General features: G+C 33.1%; 1 protein-coding gene across 2 annotated transcripts in view; it reads left to right on the forward strand.

Moving 5' to 3' along the window:
* Positions 1–20,207, forward strand: part of USP15 (ubiquitin specific peptidase 15) — a 129,593-nt gene that overhangs the window by 88,323 nt on the left and 21,063 nt on the right. For both annotated transcript variants that reach the window (XM_069491645.1, XM_069491646.1), the window contains 3 exons: positions 16,643–16,816; positions 19,370–19,528; positions 19,608–19,832. In XM_069491645.1, coding sequence (XP_069347746.1) covers positions 16,643–16,816; positions 19,370–19,528; positions 19,608–19,832 — 558 coding nt within the window. The remainder of the gene's footprint in view (positions 1–16,642; positions 16,817–19,369; positions 19,529–19,607; positions 19,833–20,207) is intronic.

Raw genomic sequence — 20,207 nt, forward strand, 5'->3', positions numbered from 1 at the left:
ATCGCCTGAGCCCAGGAGTCTGAGGTTGCTGTGAGCTAGACTGACGCCACGGCACTCACTCTGGCCCGGGCAACAGAGTGAGACTCTGTCTCAAAAAAAAAAAAAAAAAAAAAAAAAAACAAATGTTCTCATGGAGACAGAGAGTTCGAATGTCGGTTACCAGAGGTTGGGAAGAGTAGGTGGGAGATGGAGATAAAGTGGGATTGGTTAATGGGTGCAAAAATATAATTAGATAGGATGAACAATATTTGATAACACAACAAAGTGACCATAATCAGCAATAAGTTAGGTCATACTTTAAAATAACCAAAAGAGAGGAACTGAAGTGTTCCTAACACAAGTAAATGATATAAATGCATGAGGTGATAGATACCCAGTTACCCTGATTTGATTAATTCACATTGTATGCGTATATCAAAACATCATATGTATCCTATAAAGATACACAATTATTATATATCCATAATAATGAAAATTTTTTTTAAAAGAATATAGTATTCACAACCAGGGAAGAAGTGGTATCTCTAAAAGAATGCCTTGCACTTGTGTAACTTGGCTGGTAGTGTTTTCTTGTCATGAAAACATGCCCTTCTTAATCTCAGATCAGGGGTATCTTGTTGGTCTGTTTTTTTAATATTCTCAGTTAATAAGTAAATTTCCCTAGTATTAATGCTTCTATTTCTGAATTAATATAGACTTTTAAGTGTTTTGTCTGTCACTCTTTCATAGGAAAATGACATGCTTATAGATCACAGAGAAATAAAGAGATTCTTTTAAAGAATTATAATTCATTACATGTGATTCTAAAATGGTTAGAACCACAAAATGGTTAGAACCACAAAATGGTTTTACACTACTCTGGCTAGAAAAAAATCAACACCAATTTAATAATATACTTATTAGATAGTATTGCAGTGATTACATCTTATAACAGATGTTATTAATATAATTAGGCTGAAGTATCTTGTGTTGATTTTATAATTATTCCAAGGATCTTTGTTTGTAATTGAAAGGAATATATAGGAAATGTCAATCTGTGGTTTATAATGGGAACTACAGATTTGTCTCCCTCCCAAAAAAACCAGAAGAAATGAAAACTGGTTCCAAATTTACTAACAGCTCATTTTCTTGATCTCATAATCTTTCTAAGATATATTTTCCTCCTTTGCTAAATGTATACTAATATCATTGAATACTTTTTTGATGGGATGATCCTAAAGTGTTTCAGGCTTATATTTTAAAGTATAAATTAGTATTACTGAATAGTCTCTAGAAAATACAGGATATTGTACTGATCTTTGAAAAGATGAAAGCCACGCTAAATCCCCCTTAGAGTCTTGCTTTGTTGTCTTTTGTCTATTTCTTTTAAATGTATACATGTAAATTCTAATCAACTAAGTTTACGCTTACTAAAAGGTTCTCAGCTATTGATTTTTTTTCTTTTAATGTCACTATCTTTTTACCATCTTCTGTTTTACATTATAAGTAGAAATAGTTTGTGATAGTATGTATTTCACGTGATAACTTTGTTAGTGTCATTGTCACTTAGATAATAATTGATGTTTCAGGTCAGTATTCTTTTACTACTATATGTATCAAAACCAGTTGCTAAATATTATCAGTCACTTCTTTTTTTTAAATTTCTGTCTTGTGGTATTGAAATAAATCACTTCTTTACATTGATTTATAAATTGTACTATTCTGGGGAGAGAGAGGGTCAGTGAGTTGGTTAGTGAAACCATTGTTAATTGTTAATAGTAATATCTAAAATAAATTACTAGTTCTCATATAAATCAATATTCAAACATTAATTGAACCTGCAACCTCTGATAATAATAACAGTACACTTCTTTGCATAATGCAGGTTGTTTCTTTAATTTTATTTTCACTTTCTTAATTTCCTCTTCACAGAAGTCTATGAGTTAGAACATTAGTATCCTATTTTACTGATAAGGAAATTGGGGCAAGGAGAGTTTAAGTGATTTTCCAGTCACTAAGACAAGTTAATAAGTGAGTTAAAACTGGATTGTTATTCAGAACATTCTGAGATAATATATTTTTTCAAAATTATTCTAATCAACTTAGAAGATATGCTTTAAATATATTTTATGTGATAAAATATAACAAAATTTACCATTTTAACCATTTTTTAGTTCAGTGGCATTAAGTATGTTCACCTTGTTGTACAACCATTAAAAATATTTTTATATTTACACCCAGTGAATGGCCCCGATAACACAAGATGCTCCCATAAAGTAGCATTATTGTTTTGCTATTCAAAACAGTCTCCCTATGAGGCTATACACACACTTACTCACTTGATGGTCAGAATGTTCAAAACAGTTCAAGTATTCTTTTTGGAATTGCTTTCATTCTTCTAAATATCACTGGTGGATATTTTTCCTCCTTTGATGATGAAGTTGATTTTCAAAAACCGTAAGTTACTCCAAGCATTATCTTAAGAATATTGTAGTAAATGATCAAGCTGAGTAATTTTTTTGAGTAAGGTATACTTATGAGGTCATTCATTTATTTACTCAGAAAATATTTATTGAGCGCCTACTAAGTCTCTTTCACTGTGATAGGCAGTAATTCTACCATGATAAACAAAACATTTTGTTTCCATGGAATTTACAACCTAGTAGGGGAGATAAACTTTAAATCAATCATGAATTATGATAAGTATCATGAAGAAAAAAAGTGCTGTGAGTAAATAATAGGGGCCTGGAGAGCACCTAGTTGAAGCTGAGTGTGAATACTCACCTGAAGTACCATCTGCGCTATGACCAAAGAATGGTAAGAGGTAGGTAGGTGAGAGTTGAAGTGAGATAGAGCAAAAACTGTGCAAAGCCCCTAAGATGGGCAAGTTTGAGGAACCTAAAGAAGTAACCTGTGAAATAATGTATGAAGGGGAGTGGGACAAAATGAGTTTGAAGAAATAGACAAAAACTGAATCACATAGGGAGAATTTGGATTTTAATATGTTACAAAGGTATTGAAGGTTCCAGGCCACTCTTATTTGTCTAATTTATTGCATTTATCTCCTAGCTGGTTTCTTTGCTTCTACCCTGAACCCCTATAGTCTGTCCTTGAAAAATAGCCAGAGAGATCTTTTTCAAACATTTAAGGCATTTCCTGTTACTCTTACTGTGTAACACTAAATGCTTTCCCATTTCACTCAACAGAAGCCAAAGTCCTTAAAACAGACTATAAGGCCCTATGTTATCTGGCCCCCTGCTAGTTTATTTCCTATCACATTCCTCCATGGTCACTTCCCTTGTTCGGCTCAGTCCTTACTGGACCCCTTGCACATGCCAAGAGTGTTTCCACTGTGGGGTCTCTGGACTTGCAGTTTCCTATACCTATAATGTTCATCCTCTAAATATTTGCACTTTTGTTCTCTCACTTCCATTAGGTCTCTGTTATCAGTCAGATCCTTCCTCAGTCACCCTATATAAAATAGTAGCAGCCCCACATTTTGTACAGTACTCATGACCATCTGCCATGCTTATGTCTTACCTCCCATACTCTCAACATACATAAACACACACACACGTACACACAAATAAAAGATCTATATGTACAGGGATTTTTTTAGTCACTGCTGTGGACACATTAATGACCTGAAATAGTGTCTGGCATATAGATGACACTCAAATTAATGAAAGGTGAAGGAAATCACAAGTGTTTCTCTCGTTTCTGGCTTGTTCATCATAATGATGGATATAACCATTTAAGGAAATCAGAGTGGTTGGAGGAAGGACAGTAGGGAAAGTAGATTTGTGGTAGGGAGATTTATGAATTAATTTTAGGCATGTTCAATTTGTGATGTCCATGAAATATCCAAGCAGACAGATAATAGGCAATTGGATATTCTTGTATAGAATATAGAATCAGAGACCCAGGCTGGAAATAGAAATATGGCTGTTGTAGATGGTATTTAAAATCATGGAAATGGTTGCATCTGAATGAAGGCATCTATGAAAAAAGATGTCCCGGGACCAAGCCCTACAATGCAACATTTGAATGGAGAAAAGACACTTCTGTTGCAGTATGAGAAAAGAAAAGGATTTTTGTGATGACTTCCATTATCCCAAAATACAAGACCAGATCATTAGCTAATAATGAAAGGGTAAATTGCCTCACAGTATTGAGTTCTCATTTGAGGTTGGAGATCATCAATTTAGAATGATACAAATTTATTCACTTGAGATTTTCTCCAGCAGTGTTCAGTTACATTATGGGTAAAATAGATGACTAGGTTCATCTAGTGTTGGAGAGAGAACAAGGCAAAGGAGTTAAGAGCAACTAAACTAGTTTTCTTGTTTTTACTAGCTAATTATTTAGCTGACCCAACAAACAACAATTGAGTCTCTACTATGTGCCAAGTATTGTTCTAGACATTGGTGATACAGAGTTTAGAAAGACAGTGCCTGTCCTCTAGAAGTTCATGATCTAGTGAAGATAGACATTATAAATAAATAAGATATAATATGAAATATAGGCCAGGCATGGTAGCTCACACCTGTAATCCCACTGTGGGAGGCCGAGGAGGGAGGATTGTTTGAGGCCAGAAGTTAGAGACCAGCCTGGGCAATGTAGCAAAACCGTATATCTACAAATTTTTTTTTTTTTTTTTTAAATTAGCCAGGCATGGTGGGATTTGCCTATAGTCCTACCTACACAGGAGTCTAGGTCAGGGTTGTTACTTGAGACCAGGAGTTTGAGGTTACAGTGAACTGTGGTCATCTCACTGTACACCAGCCTGGGCCACAGAGTGTGACCCTGGCTCTAAAAAACATGTGATACAATGGAAAGCATGATCAGCAAAATGTCACAGAAACAAAGAAAAGAGAGTCATTGGGAAATAAGTGAGGCTTCACTAAGAAGGTGACATTTGAATTGGGTTTTGATTTCCTTTGGTAAAGTATATCAACAGTCCCCGACCTTTTTGGCACCAGAGACTTGTTTCATGGAAGACAATTTTTCCACGGACCAGAGGTGGGGAGCGAGGATGGTTTCAGGATAATTCAAGTACATTACATTTATTGTGCAGCTAAACCTCTCTGCTGATGATAACCTATATTTGCAGCTGCTCCCCAGCACTAGCATCACCACCTAAGCTCCACATCAGATCATCAGACATGAGAGTCTCATAAGAAGAATGCAACCTAGATCCCTGGCATGTGCAATTTACAGTAGTGTTTGCTCTCCTATGAGATTCTAATGCCCCCGCTGATCTGACAGGAGGCGGAGCTTATGCAGTGATGCAAGTGATGGGGAGTGGCTGTAAATACAGATGTAGCTTCTCTGGCTCACCTGCCACTCACCTCCTGCTGTGCTGCCCAGTTTCTAAAAGGCCACAGATTGGTACAGGTTCCCAGCCCAGGAGTTGGGGACCGCAGAAGTGTATGACTTATATTTTGTTCATCTGGTCATAAAATAGCAGAGAATTACTAGAAGTACAAACTGTAACATTATAGCTCATGCTTCTTCCTATATTTTTCCACCACAGAAATCCCTGTATCAGAAATCTATTTTGCCACAGCGAAAAACACATTGTTTGTACACTCAGTAAACACACATTGGAATCCTCTGTTTGCTAACTATTGATGCTTTTTCACATGTGTGCCAGTTCTAAAAAGAGGAGTACCTAAAATATTTTGAGCAATATATAATGTTTATTCTTAATGCCTCAATTATATTCTAGATTTGGTATATATTAGATAATGCTGTCTAGACATTATGAATAATTCCTAGGACGTTTCTAAATACTGTGTTTTATACTTTGCCAAGAGAAGGCTTTCAATAATGTTTTCAAAATGAAGCAAATTTGTGACAAAAATGTTGCTGATTATTTATAAGGAAATTCTTAATAGTATAATAAAACATACTTTGAGATTCCTCTTATACTTACAGTAGTTTTGTTGAACACTATACCAAAAATGTATCTGTCATCATGATGAAACCACCATCTTCCTGGAACCTGTGTTACCTTCCCTGAGACTTGTTACATTGTTTTCTCTTTTCTATACTTTTTCACCTCATCTCTTCACTGTCTTTCTTCCTTTCAGCATATATACCGAGTCAAGTGGTTTTTTTTTTTTAATGGAGAGTAGAGTAAGAGGGACCCATGACCTTGAAACGGATGGTCTGTGCTTTCTCCCTAGTTTCTCATCTCCCATTCAGTCCTCATCTCACTGCAGTCTGTCAGTTGCATAGCATGGTAGGTAAAAGCATGGATTTTGGAACTGAACTGCCTGGATTCAAATCCTAGCTCTGCCACTTATAAGTTATGTGACCTTGGATAAGAAACTTCTTAGATCCTTCATCTGCAAAATGAAGATAAAGTGCTTAAGAAGTGCTTGGCACATACTAGACAATATATAAGTATTGAATGTTTTTGATAAGGTCACTTTTGACTGCCTGTTTGCTAGGTTCGTTGTAGCCCTTTTACCTTTGAGAATTTGACATCCAGTTACATACTGCCAAATCCCAAATTGTCTCAACCATAATTCTACCTTCTGAATTTCCCTCCAATATGTGACTGTTAAATGGACATTCCTGCCAAGATAGACTACATATAATTCAAACTTAACGTGTCTACTAACACTAATTTTGATTCTTTTATTTCTTATACTTCCTTATAACTACAACCATCCATCCAGTAACCCAAGCCAAAAAACATATCCCAAGTCCTGTTCATTCTAATTCTTAAATATCACTTATATCTGTCATGTCCTCCCCTGCTAATACATTATTTCAATACTTCAGCATCATTTTTGTGAATTATCAAAATATCTCTCTTCCATCATTTGTCCTCTTCCAATCCACTTAGTACACTACTTTTAAATTTATTGTTTTAAAAAGCAAATATTTATGCAAATTTGATTATGATAGGCCTAAAACATGTTTCCCATCACCTAAAGGATAAAATTCAAACTGGACCCTGCCTACCTCTTTAGCCAAAACTACTTATAATTCTTAGAATCATTATGTTTCAAACCTCTTTGTATATACTGTTACCTCTTCCTGGACAAATACGTATTTTATGGTGAAAATTATGAAAGTGAAGGCTGTCTTTGGTTTTCTTTTATATCCCCAATGTTTAGTATAATGAATAGTAAGCACACTAGAACAGTGTTTCTCATGATGGACAAGACAGTTCTGGTCAAAACAAATAAGTACCAAAATTGTAAGCTATCAAAAATCTCTATAATGGTTTTTTAGGGTGATTTTTATATCTATTAAATCTAATAATAAAAAAATAGGGCTTGTTTTTTGTATGTTGTTTTTAATTTCATTTATCTAGTGGTTCATTTTATTGTATTTTCCGTACCAGTCTGTGGCCATTTGGAAATTTTTTAAAAAATCATTTGTTCCACACAGGTGGTTTGAGAAACACTGCATTAGAAAAATTATTTACCAAGAACGTTTGGAAGTTGACCTGTACTAGATTAATGATATTTCCAGAGCCATTTAAACTCCAAAAGAGCACAATAATTTTTAAAAGCATTATAGCACATAATATTATACTTATTTCTTGCAACTGAAGAGTCAAAGAGCTAGCAATGTATGTAAGGTCCAAGAAATATTATAGCTTATGTCCTGCAAATGTAAACGATTTCATAGCACTTGGATTAGGCTGCCATGTTAGTCACAGCTTGACAGATCATACCAGTGCTACTATGGAAATAGTTCTTTGAATGAGTTCACAACGAATGATATGCAAAAATCATTTTAGAACATTATCTAGAGTCTACTTACAGAGACTCTTGAAATAATAAATGTCTCTTAATAAATATTTGTTGAATGATTAAATATTTAGATAAATTTTAAAGTTTTTTGATTTTGTAAATAATCAGAAACCTTTATAGTTCATACTGTCACATGGTGTTTAAGTTTCTGTTTCAGTTCAGCTTAATATTTGTTGCCAGTTGTGTGCCTAGTGTAATGAAAAGATAGAAGTATATAGCTCAGTTGTTTCTCTTAATGTAATAAATTAGTTAAATTTTTTACAAAAATTTCTTCTGTCCTTTTCTGTATACCTTTTCAGGAGAACTAAAAGATCAACAAATCACACAATTCTTAATACTCATATATTCAAAATTGTTTTTTTTTTACTGAATATTATATGCAAGGAACTGAACACAAAAGAAATTATTAAAAAACATTGTTTTTTCATAAATATTTTGACTATCTTGCTTGCCTAAAAAGTTAGTATTTACTTTTATTTCAGTGTAAGCTAGTTTTAAATTATTAATGGAGTAGGAGATAAAATAACTCAATTAAAATTGAATTCATAAACTTTAGTTCTTTAAAATAAATATAACTTACACTAACATTTCTTAATGTTATCAGAACCATTTGGTTTTAGCATGCTTCCCATAAAGTGAATACCTAAACATAAAATCACTCATGAGTAGCCTGTTACTAAAAATAAAAAATAAAATCAGACAATTGCTGTCATAGTCTAGTAGTTTTTAAACCTTATTTAAAAACACCTTACCTGAAGCCTATAGCCTTGGTGGTGGTGTAATAATCATTGTCACAGAGACTTTTACAGTTACCTATATCACAAGTGAATCTTCTATACAATTTCTTTTAGCTTACAATATGAAAATCATTGGTCTTTACATAATCATGGATTTTTTAACATTGAGATTTCTAGTTATGGAATTCACTCACTACAAGTAACAGGGTAGTCTTTTTGACAAACTTAGAGTTCTCAGAACTTCCTTAATTCTATAGATGAGGAAAAAAAGTGTTGCCATTTCTTTGCTAGCCAACAAAATATTTTCCATTAGTTCTCATATGTTCCAGAACTGTGATGATAATTCTTCACTGAGTTGAAGTAGTGTGTAAAGTAGAAATACCGTAGAATTTGAAGGAAAGGCCAAAGGGGCAATAGCAGGGACTTTAAGTGAAATTGAAGTTTATTCATGCCTTAAGCTTAAGGACCAGATTAATGAAATATATTAAAGTGTTAGAACATCTTTGTCCAATTCAAAAACCTTGCCTTTAAAACTACATTTACTTTATGTAAAATTCCAGTATTTTAAGTGGAGTATTCTAGTTCTCTCTTCACTAATTAGTTGGGACGGGGGGAACCATAGTTAAAATAAAAGTTTTAAAAAATAAATAAATAAGAGGAAAATTATGTCCATTTATAGTTTACTTACCTATATTTCTTCCTTTTTTTTTTTTTTCTTTTGGGAGACAGAGTCTCACTCTCTTGCCCAAATTAGAGTGCAGTGTTGTGCCATCATAGTTCACCGCAACTTCAAACTTATGAGCTCAAGTAATTCTCTAGCCTCAGCCTCCCAAGTAGCTGGGACTACAGGCACATGCTACCATGCTAGGCTAATTTTTTAATTTTTTATACAGATGGGGTCTTGCTATGTTGCTCAGGTGTCTCAAACTCCTGGCTTCAAGCCATCCTCCTGCCTTAGCCTCCCTAAGGGCTAGGATTGCTGGCACGAGCCACCATACCCAGCCAATTTGTTTTTTTAAAAAAGCTTGAAGAATGAAAATGTAGAGCAAAACAAGTCTGTAGTTGCATTTGCTCCCACAGAATATGTGAAGATCTTCAGAACTGATCAACTTTAATAAGATTTGCTTTTCTAGAAAAAAATGTAACAAAAATAAAAACATTAAGTGGCTTAAAATATCTCATTTTTTAAATCTGTTTGATAAAGGGACAGGCCTGTATTTATAGTTGTTTATTGTAAAAGTTTACAGCAGACTTTCCTGTATCATCTACTATGTCATTACAGAACTAGAGCCAATATCCCAGTATTAATAGAATGCTTTAGAATTTTACAATACTGTACCTTTTCAAAATGCTTTTATTCTTATCATGATGAATTAGAAAATAAATGACATGGCAAATCTGAAAATGTAATCTTAAAATCCAGGAAAAAAACCTGAGGGTATTCTATGATGACTTTAACCGTGGATTACTTCAGGCATTATTTTTTAAATCATAAGAAAATAAGAATGAATCCCTTAGTCTAGGTTGGGTTTTTATTTTTAGTATTGGTCAGTTAGTAGGTGTAGCTATTTTTTTAAAGGGTTGTGAGTGGCATTACATTTTGATCAGTTACAAAATGAGTTACACAATTCAAAAGCTTTAGGTAATCAAAAATTAAGTTTGTTTTCTTTCCTGTTCTAGTTACCGGTTTACTAAAATAGTGAGCATACATGATCACTTGAGAATTGGGCTTCTGGAGCACCTGAACAGAAAGGGAGTGGTTCATATTCAGCATTACAAAAGACAACTTTCTCTTTTTGAAGGGGATTACTTTGGCTATTTTCCAGGTACTGGGGAAATTCCAGATTCATTACAAGTTATTGGGATGGCTATTAATTATTCATTTCCTAAAAATATGTTGATTACAGACTTGAGATTTGGTTATATCATAGAACTTTATTTGACTTCATCAATTTAAAAAAACCTATGTAGAACTTTATAGCAAAATACAAAATTGAGACTCTTACATGCTTCACTTATATTTTGTCAGAGAACTCTAGAAACATCAGTCTTATTGATCAGAACCTACTTAGTGGAAAAACTTTCTAAAAGTAATGTAAGCGCAGTAAGATTTGTGCATGTGTTTATAAAGAAAAGTTATGCGCAATGCATTGCATCTTTCTAAGTAATTAAATTATGAAAGAAAATCATATTTCACATAATATTTAAGTTTTAAGATGTTAGGTTCAGGGAGGATGTTTATGACTAGAGAGTTTTTCATAGAGAATTCATACTTTATACATTGACCCATATTGCAGAATGTCCATTGGATGAGACATTTGATTATTTAGAAGAATTCTCTTTAGAATTTTTATATCTAGTTCCAAGTTGAAGATTTAGGGGAAACAGTATTCATAAAAATATATTTCCAAATAAATTTCCTTCACATATCTTTTACTTAGATATGTGATTTATCTTGATAGTTGTTGGGGCATTCACAGTGGTTATATTCCTTCATTAAGAAAACCTCTTTAGGTGTTATTTGGACTTTTATTTTTGAACTTGTAGAACTTTTAGATGGGTTGGAGTTATAATGGAGTGCAATTCAGATCTCCTTTTTAGTCAAGTGCTTTCCCACTGCTCTAAGTCTCTGTAAGGACTGCTTCTAGTCTTTCTACTGTACAAGTTTTCATTCATTCAGTGGTCTTTATTGAGCTATATGCCAGGCATAGTGCTAGATCCTGAGGAACAAAGGTGAATAAGACATGGAGTCTGTTCTCAAGTGTAGTATAAGTGAATTCAAGATATGGAGTTAACACAGAGGAAGGAATATTAGTTTTTCCTTGAGGTACTGAAGAAGATGTAACATTTAGAAGAAATGCTAGAGTGTACGTTAATGAATAACTAGGAGTTTCTTATAGGGGAAGAATATTCTAAGAAGTGAAGGAATGCATGCAAAGGTTCAGTCTTAATATTTAAACCAAGGAGTATGTCTTAAGGTTCCTAATTCAAATTGAAGAATATTCTTATTACTTACAGTTTCCCATATAAAATGCATATGCAAGCACAAGTAGAGAACCACAAACTACTTAGAGGAACAGATACTTACTTAGCAGTCACTTCTGCTCACTAAATGATTGGCTCACACATACACCAGCCATTCTTATTATTCCTCATGGATCAACAACTTTTCATAATAGCTTATGTCTTGAACTTTCCAACCCGTCATTATATCATTAAGATTAAATTAGTGAATGCCAAAAGTCTGCCATATACTAAATGTGAAGTTTAGTTTTTTAATCCTTAAATCTTCAAGTGCCCTTGTCAATTTTATACACTATTAAACTTGCATAGGGATCATAAAAAATTTAAATATGAAAATATTTAACCTAGTTAACTAGTACATTTACCTGTTCATTAATGCAATTTTTTTACTTTTTTTACATTAAAAATTGGAAGTTTTAATGTAGAATCTTTTACTTTAGTCTGATTATTGCTTTATTTTTAACATGATATTTGACAAAATTCTACCCAATTTTAGTACCAACTCTAGATACAATTATGATGTTTAAAAAAATGTGGTTTATGATCTGTGTCACATTGCATCGTATTTGGACCTCATTTTATTGGTGATAAATCATAAGATCTAGTTCTCCTGAAACACTAAGGTTTTGACTTCTGTCACTGTCCAGCAGTTGAACTGCAGTAAATTAACAGAGACATAGCTCCAAATGGCATGAGATTGGTAGACATGTCACAAAACTTATAAGTAGCCACAAAAATAACATACTTATTGTTTATATAATCCCTTCTGTTTTTTATGATACATTCATCTATATTCTCAGTTTTTGCTAAGAACAACCATGTGTTAAGAAAAGATAAGGTTTGTTCTGTTTTAGTCCAGGAAGCATTGAGAGTAAGAGATGTTTCCACATAGGCACAACACATATTATATGATTTTTAGTCCATGTTATATCACTCAGTAAGACATCTTACAGGTTAAAAGGGAAATTTTCTACTGCTACATTGTAAATCTTTTAAAATATATATGTATTTAAGAAAGGAATTGCTTTGGGACAGTCTCATCTGATAGGAAAAAGATATTTTATAATAGAAAAATCTTTGAGATAGATACTTCAGAACTATGGTTATGATAGCTATTAAAATAATTAAAATTATCTTTATTCTTTAAAACATTGTATTCAATGGCAGCCAGTCCAAGTATCCAATTTTCTTATAATTGCCAAGATGTTCATGTTTTTAAGATAGCCTATTGTGAAAAGGTTAAATAATGAATTGTATAAAGTCATCCTGAATCAACCTGCATTATGACCAACTTTAAGAAATTGGCGGCCAGGCGCGGTGGCTCACGCCTGTAATCCTAGCACTCTGGGAGGCCGAGGTGGGCGGATCATTTGAGCTCAGGAGTTCGAGACCAGCCTGAGCAAGAGCGAGACCCCATCTCTACTAAAAATAGAAAGAAATTATATGGACAGCTAAAAATATATATAGAAAAAATTAGCCGGGCATGGTGGCACATGCCTGTAGTCCCAGCTACTCGGGAGGCTGAGACAGGAGGATCCCTTGAGCCCAGGAGTTTGAGGTTGCTGTGAGCTAGGCTGACGCCACAGCACTCACTCTAGCCTGGGCAACAGAGTGAGACTCTGTCTCAAAAAAATAAAATAAAATAAAAATTAAAAAAAAAAAAAAAAGAAATTGGCTTCTGTCTTCTGCCAGAATGATGGCATTGAATACTAATATAACATCACCTGGGGCATTAAAAAATTTTAGTTGTTTGACCTTTATTACAATTATGTCTTAAAGCTTCTACCAAAAATTATAAGAGAACTTTTAATATTTTGAACTGGTCTTTATACTGTTATAAGAACATATTGTCTCCTAATATAATGGTATTTTCAAGATGAGGGAGAAAAGTATGTGTGGTATTTTCAAGATGAAGGAGAAATGTCTGACATCACCTTAGTCTTTTAACTACTGTGATTTGTGTATTAGTAGAACAATTATACTAGCTGTTGAATTTCTGTATTTATTTGTGTTTGTAGAAGTTATTAGAAAAGTGTAGCTTGTGAGTTTCTTAAACCATGTTCAACAAATAGAATGCTTGTTATGGCCCATTTAGGACTAACTTCCTTAAATTTAAATATCGGTTATGATACCTTCACAGATAATACAGGCAATTACTTACTATTAAAACTATTTGTGTTTCGTTGTTATTTAGTTTGTTAATATTGAACTATAATCTTTTTCAAACCAACATGTGTCACTGTGAAAATAAGTGCTGTTCTCTGTTTCAAGGAGTTTTAAAAAATCAAAGCAGTGGATCACTACAAAGCAGATAGTAGACTGAATGAAAAATCAATCAAAAGAGCACAAAATTTCTTAAAGGGCACTGTCCTTCTTTTGGTTTAGTATTTAGGTAGATGTACTTGAAAGATACTTTTTATACTGTTCGTTGCAATCAAATATATTTTTCCCTAATGTAGTAATATTTCATTCAACAAAAATTTATGGAGCACATGCCAAACATTGAAGGAAAGAAGTAAAAACCCAAGAGGATAAATACATTAGTAAATATAGGCAAAAACGTGTTTATTAATCATACATTTATTGTACACATGCTCAGTGCCAGGTGACATATGGTACTCAGTGCTAGAGAAGTAAATATAAAGGATATCATGGTACGTGCTCTCGTGGAGGTCTCAGTACATTTGGCAAGACAAACAAAGAATTAAAGTTTGAGTATAAAATAATAAAAGTGAGCAGTAAGCATTTTGGAAACATACAGGAGAAAGCACTATAAGGGAATATAAGGAGGCTTCCCAGACAGGATGAAAGAAGTTAGTAAAGCAAAAAAAGGTACCTTTTCAAGTAGATGGAATAATGTAAACTTACAGAATGAGGGACGGCATGGAGGTCAAGGAATGACAAGTAATCAAATAAGGCTGGAACAGGATGGGAAAAAACATATTGGTAAAGGATGAGGCTACACAGGAGAGCAAAAGACAGACCCTTCTAAGGCTTTGGGATTCTAATCTCTAAGCAGGGAGAGCCATTAAAAGATTTATAGCAAGGAAGTGACGTGATTAGGTGTACATTTTAGGAAGATCACACTGGATGCTATTGGAAAGCTAAAAATTTTTCAATTTTACTTGTAAGCTTTTTCCAAGGTAAAGATGCTTGTGAATAATTAAGTAATAACAAAGTTCAAGAATTATTTATGTTTGCACAACTTGGTTCTTTGGGATATTTGATAAAGCCATAAGTTATGTCCTTTACATAACTGTGTTAACAAACAGTAATGGAATATTATATTCTTAGCATAATCCTGAGCTGATCAAATATAAGGATTTGAAAACTAATTGATAATTGTTGGAAATTGCTATTTGACCTCCTGTTGCCTAATTGACTAGTTAATGTTGATCCTATTTGCACTAAATCAGATGATACTAAATGATGGCATTTATATACTCTGTATAGCCATGATGTATTCTAGATGGCCTGGCCTCTCTCCAAAGCTGGGCTTATAATTAAAAGAACATGTAATACAAAAGAAGAAGAGAAAATGAAACTCAAAAGGAGTATAAGATTGTGAGAGATGTTGAGATATAAAAGGAGTTAGAAAAGGTAGGGAAGTATCCTTTCCCTTATTTGCCTCCTACACTGTGGCCTGTCTCTGTCATTCTCTTGGTCACATAAATAAGTGTTTTTTACTGCTAAAAATGATATGTATTTTACTCTATAGGCATCTATAGCCCACCCCAAACATTTTTAACTGATTATATCATTTCCATTTCCTAAGAATTATGTAATAACAAATTCTGTGTTATCATAAGCAGTTCTCCCTTTTGCCTTTGAGGGAGACAATTTAGACAATATTTTTTTATTATATGGAAAGTTCCTAAATAGATATTATTGAGTAAAAATAAGTTGATTTATAATTGAAACCACAAAATTGAGCTCCATAATCTATTTCAAAAAATTAAGTAAGAGTTGAATATGCTTGTTTTGTAGTTAGCTAAAATAATACATGATATGTAATTATGGTTTATAGCATCTGAGTTATCTGTATAAATCCAGTAGGCTGAACCTTTCATGGCTACCAAACCTATCTAACTTAATACAAATGAGTAGAAGCAAGCTTTGAAAATTTTTTATTTCCATTAATATAAATCCAGGCTCTCATAAAAATGAGTTTCCACTATTTTACATGCTAGCAACTAGCTTCTCTTACAGCCCTTTGCTACTTGACTTCAAGACAAATATCTTCACGCAAGAAAAAACATTACTTATATGACCGTATGTCTGTTTTAGCCATTGCATAGTCTAGCCATCTAATTGATAAAGTAATATTGGGTTCATATTGAAGTCAAATTACATGATATTATTAACTTAAAATTATTCTATCTTGAGATAAAATATTGTGGAAAAACTGTACTTCTCCCATTATTTTATTTTAAATACTAAATTCTTTTATTGAAAATGGGAAAGACTTGGAGAATTATTCATAGTTTTTATTTTGCCATAAAGGAAAATGGGATTATTATGATATTAAAGAAGAGCTGGAAGAAGTGAGAACACACTTACCCAGAGTTCACATAACTAAAGTTTGTTTTCTCAGGCTCAGCTAATCTGTACTGTCCCTTCTAAAAATGGTTGACCAAATGAAAAATTTAAAGCCTGCTCTTTCACAATAAAGAATTGACAATGGAAGCAGTAAATACTTCTATTAAGTTAATTTCTTGCTTGCACTCTATCTCAGTTTTTACCTACTCAGGCTAATTTGCAGGTGCCTGGGATGAGTAGACAATCCATAATTTCTACCAATCAAGTAAAAGAAGGAAAGAAAACTCTGAGCTTCTCTCCCAGTTAACAGGTAGTTTGCTGTGGTTAAAATTAATACAGATTTTACAGCAACAAATATTAGAAATTTTATTTATTATAAGTAATTGATTTGAAATTTGGGAAATGAATAGTTGAGTGCATCATTTGAGTGTTTATTTGACCCGTTATTAGTGCAAGAGACCATCATTTAAATTTTTCTCTATATGTTATGGCAAATAAATTTGTTTCTCTCTTTATTTTAACATTTTTTTAAGGAAAATGCATATATGGTCACTTATATTTGAAAATATATTTTATTCTTTGCAGTGTTTGAGCAATACACCTCCACTTACTGAATATTTCCTCAATGATAAGTATCAAGAAGAACTGAATTTTGACAATCCCTTAGGAATGAGAGGTGAAATAGCTAAATCTTATGCTGAACTGATCAAGCAAATGTGGTCTGGAAAGTTTAGCTACGTCACCCCAAGAGCCTTTAAGGTTAGTGTGGTAAATGCACTCTTAACAAGGGCTGTATTATCCCCAAGGGGCAAAAGTTGGTTCTTGGGAGGGATTATAAAAAATAGTAGCTATAGGCCGGGCGCGGTGGCTCATGCCTGTAATCCTAGCACTCTGGGAGGCCGAGGTGGGCGGATCGTTTGAGCTCAGGAGTTCGAGACCAGCCTGAGCAAGAGTGAGACCCCACCTCTACTAAAAAAAATAGAAAGAAATTATATGGACAGCTAAAAATATATATAGAAAAAATTAGCCGGGCATGGTGGCGCATGCCTGTAGTCCCAGCTACTCGGGAGGCTGAGACAGGAGGATCGCTTGAGCTCAGGAGTTTGAGGTTGCTGTGAGCTAGGCTGACGCCATGGCACTCACTCTAGCCTGGGCAACAGAGTGAGACTCTGTTTCAAAAAAAAAAAAAAAACAGTAGCTATTACAATGGTTTGTGACCCCTCCAAAGGAACACAATACATGAATAGATATATACTATCTCCGTGGTGTAAAATTTCAAGGTGGAGTATGGGACAGTTAATTAATTTTTAAAAAGGTATAAAAAGGATCTGGGACTAGGAGGGAGAGAATAATGAAAAAAAAGATCGAGAAACCCTGGTATGGTACAAGAATGACTATAAAGACACAGCAGTGAGCATTTACATGGTTGTTTTAGAATGCAGTATATCTCTGGAAAATTGACATTAATAGTTTATATGAATATAAAGGACTAAATTTGGGCATGTCATTGAACTCTAAGAACTCAATTTATTTTGAAAATCACTATAAGTTTGAAAAATTATTAAAATGAAACTAGTCTGCAAAACAAGCACTAAGTATTAATTAAATGTATTTTCAATATAATTCTTAGGCTTTTCAGTGTATTCATATTATTTGTGAACTGGTTACTTACAATCAATAAGATCTCAAATAATTTAGTTTATCATTCAAATAAGAGCTGAAATTTAGCTTTATATTGTTAAAAAATTTTCTAATTACATAGATAAGACTTCTGAAAATTTTTAAACTTTTATAGAGAATAAGCAGAGTTAAGCCATTATTTATACAAGTAACTTAAATGGCATTCGTATATGACATCTACTAGGGAACATTTTATTAGCTATATAACAGAAAATGTTTTTAAAACAGCAAATCAAAATACCCCTTTGTTTATCTTTTTTAACATTCTAAACTTTGGACAAACTAGTCTGGACAATCTCTGAACCCTTACCCATCATTCCAATTAGTTTCATTTTGTTAGATTTTTCTCTCTTAAAATTATGTGTTGATATCTGTTGATATCTGACTTTTTTTTATATTATTACATTTCTTTTTAGTCTCATCAGTAAAATACTTAGTACTATAAGGACTAGGAAAGTTGCATGTGAACACAAATGTTTCTGTTATCTCTATGAGATTCACCCTCTTTTTACACACAGAAGCTAGGAACTTTGTAGTTTTTTTCTAGTGACCCAGAACAAATGTTAAAACACTGAATTTTAAGTCTTCAGTGTTTCCCAATTTTTTGTACAAAATTTTTTACCATATTTGCTCCTGTTCTTTCCTCAAATCAACACTTCTTTTATATTTTGTAGGGTAGTTATTTTTTAAATGCTTTTAGATAAGTAATTATTTATATGCGGTAATATAGCAAAGAACCTGTCTCTTACTGTCTGCCTACCAAACATTTTCAGGAGGAGGCAATAGGAAGACCTAGAGCTAAGAATTAAGAATATCTGGAAAATCCTTTGACAAGTAGTGAAACAACAATTAATGACAATGAAATCTAAGACCAAACAGAGATTATGTGTTGGTCTATTTTGTCTCAGATAAACTTCACTGAGTACTTACTGGGAATGCAAAATAAAATATAACTCATGTGTTTCCTGTTGTCTATATATACAGTCAGTTCTCATTATTCACAGTAGTTATGTTCCACGAAGTTGCCACAAACACAAAAGTAACAAATAACGAACCATTGCTCCTAGAGAAAACATAGGGTTTGATTCCTCCAAGCTTCTGGTCACAACATTTTCATCAGTCACTCAGTGCATAACTTTATTTTATGTGTGTTTCTGTTTAAAACACCTGTTTAATATATATTGTTGAGTCTTTAACTTTGAACTCAAGGTCAATAGCAATATAACTCATGCCTTAATGAAGCTTATCTAACAACATATATTTTTTCCCCATAAGGCACATCACGGCCTTCTTACTTCAGCACTGTGCTTGAGGGCCATTTTAAATACTGAAATCACCATCAAACAGCACAAAATGTGAAAAACATAGCACTAAATAAACCACAGAAGGATACTTTTTTGTAGTTAGGATGAGACCTGAAACAAGAAGGCAGAGCATCACCTTATTCAACTCAGGCTGAGAATATGTACATCAGATGACTCAAATTTTTTCACCACTCTGAACATAGCCACAAATGACAAGTAGACAAATTCACATATGTGGAATACATGAATAGTGAAGCTCAACTGTACATTTTTTAAAAAATCGATGCTGTTCCTAGTATTGCTTTTATAGTTTTTGCTTTTCTTACAGACACAGGTAGGACGTTTTGCACCTCAGTTCTCTGGATATCAGCAGCAAGACTGTCAAGAACTATTAGCTTTCCTATTAGATGGACTACATGAAGATTTGAATAGAATTAGGAAAAAACCATATATACAACTAAAAGATGCTGACGGAAGACCAGATAAGGTAAATTTCATGATATTATTGTCACCACTGCTGTAAGTTTGTAAAACCTCTTTATAATTTGTGCCTGTTATCCTTGTAGGTGGTTGCAGAAGAAGCCTGGGAAAACCATTTAAAACGAAATGATTCTATCATAGTAGATATATTTCATGGCCTTTTCAAGTCAACTTTAGTTTGTCCCGAGTGTGCTAAGATTTCAGTAACATTTGATCCTTTTTGTTACTTGACACTTCCATTGCCCATGAAAAAAGAACGTACCTTGGAAGTTTATTTAGTTAGAATGGATCCGCTTACCAAACCTATGCAGGTAAGTAATGATTGTTTTCCTCGCATTGGTTATTTTTATAAAAAATTAGTGTTGAATCCTTATTATAAAAATTATTATTAAATCCTCAGTCATAATTTGATGATAGTACTTATTTTTGTAAGAGATTTTATAGGCTAAATACTTCAGAAATTAGTATAACTTTTCAGAATCTTGAAAGGTTAAAGGAAGTATATAATATGTTATATAAAAACAAAATTCTCAAAAGGCTTTTCTCTCATCAAAGAAAAATGAGAGATTATTTGCTTTTACAATGTTGGATTGAATATTAGCTTACAAAGATTAATAGCAGTATTATTTTTTATATTTACTAACTCTAACTTTATTTAATGTTAATTATAATTTTTTTTCCTAGTG

Source organism: Eulemur rufifrons, chromosome 16 (assembly GCF_041146395.1).
Source record: "Eulemur rufifrons isolate Redbay chromosome 16, OSU_ERuf_1, whole genome shotgun sequence".
NCBI lineage: Eukaryota > Metazoa > Chordata > Mammalia > Primates > Lemuridae > Eulemur > Eulemur rufifrons.